We start from the raw sequence: 5,932 nt of genomic DNA, 5'->3' as shown, positions 1-5,932 counted from the left end.
ACTTTGAATCATTCCCGGATGATGATAGCATTATCAGAAGCTCTTCTAGACCTTTTCGATAACAATACTCCTGCCTCTACCTACAAAATAACCAAGCAAGTTTATCTACTTATAGATTTTGCTTACAAGTCCCATTATCACAGCATGATCGTTTTGAGATCATGACACCACAGCTGAACCAATGAATAAAACTCCATATTGCCTGAAAATGAGAGAATCAGACATTTCATAGGAAGTTTCTCAAATATAGTGAGGACTAAGGTTAGCATTAGGCAAGGTGATAGTTTCAGTTGTCATTGCTAGGCCGGATCTCCTGACGGAGAGAGAGGGAAAGAGAAGAAGAATGCACCAGATTTGTATAATAGCTAATAACATAAAGGAACAATTGGTAGTTGAAATGTGCTAGTAGACATGCCTCACTCGCTGTTTTGCCATGCCAGAATGGAAACTAGTTCCTGCTAAATGACCTGGGAGTTTCATGCTCAGTTTAACCCAATAAGATGGAGTCATTTCAACCAAATTCACTAGACAACTTTCCAAATACATTTTAGTGAGTTTCCCTAGTTGTTCTAAAGTGTCTGACATAGAATTTTCTTTGAAGAACCATTTTATAGAGTTCCTCCAAATAGACATCCTATGAAGGATGATCATTCTCAAGGTCATGGACCATTTGCTTTTTTTCCACAATAAGAAACCTTTATTTCCTCCACAGCCTCACAAAGCAATTTTCTTTGCAATATCTATATTGTGTCCACAATCCTGAAACCAGATATGAACTGCAAGCATCTTAACAGAAAGGGTTGCAGAAAACAGGCCATACGACAACCTCCCAGATTCGTCTAGGTCAGATTTAATTACATTGGTCCAAAGGAGCAAACCCGTGATTTGCAGAACAAAGGAGATTAAAAGAGTTAGTCTAATTATTTCAATCATTTCACATCAGGCATTTGAGATTCATCAATGCAATAAGATACTAAACATAGGACCTTCAACTGAAATTGATTAATGCAACAATGTAAAATTCTCAAAGACAAAAGACATTGCAAGTTAGAAGTTAGGACCAATCCAATGATTTTTTCCCCTGGTTGGTAAAATTACCTTCTTCTGTCTTTTTGAGAAGGCTAGCTGGCAAAATTAATGGATTACGCTTTTTTATTTTTGTAGTTTCTGTTTACTGCCTCTTTTGCCAAGGAGAAACTACTAAGCAAGCTTGCATATTCGTATTGCAGGGAAAACCCTTTCCGAAACATTACAGCTTCAAGCAAGTTCAACTAGGTGAAATACTCCTTTTGTCCCATTTTATGTAAGGTGTTTGACTGGGCATGGAGTTTAAGAAATTAAAGGAGACTTTTGACATGTAAGCTAAAAATTTCTCAAAATAAAAAAAAAAGAGTGATGGTGAGAGTTCCACGTGTCTTTTCATTTGTTCTGTCCTTGTAAAGATGAAGTTCTACATCAAGATAGTCCTAACAAGCCATGGCATCAAGGGTAAGATGGGGATGTTAAGATTAAATAGTTTTCAAAGAGAAAAATGACAGTTAAATAGAAAATTCTGTCACACAAAATGGGTTAGAGGCAGTAACATCCATCCAAATTTGAAAATAGAGGATTAAAGCAAGCTTTGCAACTAAATAGCGCAATGAGAAAAGGTGAAATTTAGTTAGACTGGTCCAATATCATTATATGTTGCTCAAACTAAAACCTAAAGAGGTTAGCTTACATGGAGCAACAATGAAAAGTTTTACGGGCACAGGAACTCAAAGGATTACAAGAGCATCACTGAACTGAATTTGCTCAGTGCTTATAATATCACATGGATGGCATAGAGCCATACCATTTTTTGAAGAGGGATTAATATACATTAGACAAAAAGAAAAATGGTTGGAACTTCTTACTTTCTTTTTTATCTTTCCACCAGGAAGACGCTTGACTTCTTCTTGCTTGGATGTTGAAGAACCTGACCCAACAAAGGAATAAGAAGGTTAAGAACAGAATTCAATTTGAACATGCAAACTGGAAACAAGATAAAATGAAATCCAAAAACCTTAGAGCTCTTCGTTCAAAATTTTATCTACAACTATTAGCCCCGCATGGAAGGGAGGACAGGGTTTAAAATATCAAATCCAGCAGACACATCACATTATACCAGAATTTATTCTTCCAAGAACACAAAAACCCAGAAAAGCAGATGGAAAGGGGAAGGCTAAGAAGGTTAAAAACGGGATTGTATTTCTGAGGAATTAGATAAATGGATTTCAAAATCAAAACCAGAGTTCTTTAACACTTGGCCATCGAAGAAATCAAAGAAATGAAAAGAAAAGTTGGGACGAGAAAAAAGAATTCATCATCTTTTTTATATTGTGTCGTTATTACTCCTTTAGGAAATTAGCACAGATGAGCTACGCACTATGGTGATCTTCAATCTTCACTTCATTGAGGTGGTTCGGGAGGAGTGCTCTCATTTGATAGAGAGCTCAGACAAAAGTGCTCCTCTCTCACCATTCAAGGCCATTAAGGTAATGCAATGCCTTAGCAAAGCGTAGCAAGAAGAAATTGAAAGGGGTTGGTGAAGTGACCTCCATGTAGCAACATAAGGAGTACAACCCACTCACATTTGTCTTTTCTACGACACCCTCACTTTGCCAATGTTGGCAGTCATAACTAGTCCAAGTCCAGGTAATGGAGGACGGTGAATGTAGATTGACGGCTGTTATTACAATAGAAAAAAAATTACGATGAATCTCATATTGATGAATTTGTTGGAACGTGTTCATCTAGGAAGACACTATTTGATATTTGAGTTTTAGTGTTAAATTAGTAAATGGTTCCACCACATTGTTGCCTGGGTATGAGGAGTATAAACAAGGATTCTCGCATAATGGATAAGTGTGGATAAAGAAGTTAGACTCACCACATCAGCGCCCGAATGTGGTACTAGACAGTACAGGATTCCCATCCAAAAGATATTAGATAGGTATTTCGTACATAGTGTTGTTGACAAGAAAGTCAAACAGTATCAATGGATTCGTTAAAGAGATGGAAAGAGCTCAGGTGAAAGATTTCCGTGTTTATAACAAGGCTCTATTAGGAAAGTAGGAGTGGAGATTTTGGGATAGAAGAGCACATACTAATATACTATGGAGAAAGGTGATAGTGTACAACTACATAACAATAGGCGGGGGTTAGAGGACTAAAGGGATCATTATCCTTTTATGGTGTGGCATTCGGAGGAACATTATGAAAGGATGGGAAGAGCTTAATGGACGCATTACATTCAAGGTATGGAATGGGAGCAGGAGCAGCTTTTGGAGGCACATGGTATAGAGATAACACTTTGAGGCTCGCATTTCCAAACATCTACAGATTCTCATGCAAAAAGGAGATGATAGTCCAACAGGTACGAACGCTACAAAGGGTAGTGCTCTTTGGGACCTAGGGTTTAGGAGGAACCTTCAAGACAGGGAGCTAGCAGACCTCCAAAGCCTGATTGAAATGCATTATAAACATAATACATCGCTTGAGAACCAAGATTTATGGAGGTAGGGATGGAGGCAGTGGCATGTTCGTAGTAATCCTACTACAGTTCCAATAAGCTTTTAATCCAGGAGGACTTTGGTTTGTTGAGTCCTACATCAGCCACTAAGGGATGGGAAGGCTTCTTTATATGATCTGGAACAATCTTTACCTCATGAGCTAGCTTTTGGGTTTGAGGTAGGGCCAAGACCATCTATTATGGTATTAGAGTCAGGCTCATGCCAATTCGTTTAACGATGTTGGGCCCCCTATCTTATATTGTTCACACTCTAGATGTCCAGTCTTGGGCAAGCAGGGGTTGTCGAGTCTCACATAGGCCATTAAGGGATGGAAAGGCCTCTTTATATGATCGTGGGAAATCCTCACTTCATGAGCTACCTTTTGGGATTGAGTTAGGCCCATTGTCCATTTATCATGATTCCCCCTCACCTATCGGTATGGATACTGAGGGCACCAAGAGCTGTGTGCTTTTCTTGGTAGGCAACAAGGGGAGTGATTATGATAGCTAAAAGCTTGAGGAATAGAAGGATCGCATTTGTTAGCTAATGCTAAACGTGCAAAAACTCAACCTATGGCGTGGCTCATCCCCTTTTGTACTTCCAACTAGTTATACATCGGCGGTAGGAGGTTTTGAGATAGTTCAGCACGAAATGGACAACACCAAGCAAGGTGAAGGAGGCTCTATTCGGTTGTGTTTGCAGAAGAGAAGACGTATGACATGGGATGTTGCCCATTTGTGCCCTGGTTATATAGAAAGAGAAGAACGTGAGAGCTTTTGATGGGATACGAATGACTTTAAACATTTGAAGTAACCTCTTAATTTTAGTTTTCTTTTGGTGCCCCAATGAGGTCCCAATTTGTATACAAGATTGGGCGTCTTTATAGAGAATCATATAGTTTTGTAGGTTCTCTGCTTTTGGTGTACTTTTTCTTATAACTATGGTATCCGAGCCAGCTCGTGCACCTCGACAAATTCTATGAAATACATGCTACCTCCCACCAACAACGGGTACCAGGTAAGTCTATCCACCTCTACTTTCGGTATGCTACTTATATATAGGTGTCGTTTTCAACATTAATTATATATCTACCTTATAAAAAAAATTATGATGCTTTTAATTGATTGAAGTAAAGAAACCCGTGTTTGAATTTACACGAAAATAAATATTTTTCACACTCATACTCCGAACTAACACAGAGTAATATAGCAAAAAAGAACTTCACCTTCTGAGATTGAAGTCGACTGGAGTTGATCAGAGACTTTATCAGCATCTTTTCCATTTGCGTCTGCAAAAATAAACAAATAAATAAACTAATAATAAAAAACAAGCAAGCAAGCAAACAAACAAATATATAGATAAATAAATAAAGTAGCACAAAAATTAACGTAAACACGATTATCATATATTCGCAAAAAGATGCTCATTTTCCTGGGAATACACTGGGTTCGTTGTTGTTGTTGCTGTTGTTGTTGTGCTCATTTTCCTATATTTACAAGAATGCTACGGTTAGGGTTTTGTTTTAACCTTTAAGGAGATCCGGATAGAGATCGGGTGCATTTTGGATCAACCAGGGTTTGCATTTCTCAAATTCGGATCCGAATTCACAGTACTCAGCGGGTAACCCGCAAACTCCACAATATAGAACCTCTACTGGTTGGGGCTTCTCCGCCATTACAGAACTAACTCAAATTTCTGTGAGGAAAATTGAAACTTGAAGACGATTGAGTAGCAAACGGTGTCGTTTGTTCGAGTTATGTAATCAGAAAAGTATAGGAAATTAAGCTTTTAGCAAATTTATTAAACAAAAAGGCACAAATAATAACCGTCCGCAAAAGGAATAAGAGAATAATTGTACTAGTATTACTGATGAGAACAAACTTTTAGCATCTCAAAAAGAGTGAACTCAATTTTATTTTTTTGGAAAATCCAAGGGAAAGCTATGGGAATTAATCTCTAAGTGGGCGTTTGGACATAAGAATAGTAAAATTTAAAAAAATGATGAAAAATTTTTTTAAGTAAAAATGGTATTTGAAATTAGAGTTGTGCTTGGACATGAATATAATTTTGCGGTGTTTTTGAAGTTTTGTAAGTGATTTGAGTGAAAATTTTGAAAAATAACTTTTTGAAGTTTTTCAAATTTTCGAAAATTTCCAAAACGCATCTTCAAGTGAAAGTTGAAAATTTTATGAACAAATACTAATTTTGAAAAAAAGGAAAAAAAATGGAAAAAAAGGAAAAAAATTTTAATGTCCAAGCATAACTTCAGTCTAGTGCTTTTTCATAGATGGATTATATTGTGGTCTATGTGCCATCATTTTTATTTGGGATGTTCTTTCTAGTTAATGGCTGCAGGTGCAGGAGATGTACCGACTAATCTCCCCTTTCGTGTTGGCTGT

General features: G+C 37.3%; 1 protein-coding gene across 1 annotated transcript; it reads right to left on the bottom strand.

Annotated features, from left to right (window-relative positions):
* Positions 1-171: 171 nt before the first annotated feature.
* On the bottom strand, positions 172-5,387 carry LOC109221951 (translation machinery-associated protein 22-like). Its single transcript, XM_019386371.1, has 3 exons — positions 5,061-5,387; positions 4,759-4,821; positions 172-1,957 (listed from the first exon to the last, which is right to left on the bottom strand). The coding sequence occupies exons 1-3, from the start codon at positions 5,206-5,208 to the stop codon at positions 1,758-1,760; spliced, it is 411 nt and encodes a 136-aa protein (XP_019241916.1). The 5' UTR covers positions 5,209-5,387; the 3' UTR covers positions 172-1,757.
* Positions 5,388-5,932: the final 545 nt, after the last annotated feature.

The sequence above is a fragment of the Nicotiana attenuata genome, unplaced genomic scaffold (genome assembly GCF_001879085.1).
Source record: "Nicotiana attenuata strain UT unplaced genomic scaffold, NIATTr2, whole genome shotgun sequence".
Classification (NCBI taxonomy): Eukaryota; Viridiplantae; Streptophyta; class Magnoliopsida; order Solanales; family Solanaceae; genus Nicotiana; species Nicotiana attenuata.
This window is presented reverse-complemented; position numbering and strand designations above follow the sequence as displayed.

Coding starts and splice junctions, on each gene's coding strand:
- LOC109221951 (XM_019386371.1), bottom strand. CDS start 5,208: ATGGCGGAGAAGCCCCAACCAGTAGAGGTTCTATATTGTGGAGTTTGC. Junction 4,822..5,060: donor CTATCCGGATCTCCTTAAAG/GTTAAAACAAAA, acceptor TTATTTTTGCAG/ACGCAAATGGAAAAGATGCT. Junction 1,958..4,758: donor GTCGACTTCAATCTCAGAAG/GTGAAGTTCTTT, acceptor TTGTTGGGTCAG/GTTCTTCAACATCCAAGCAA.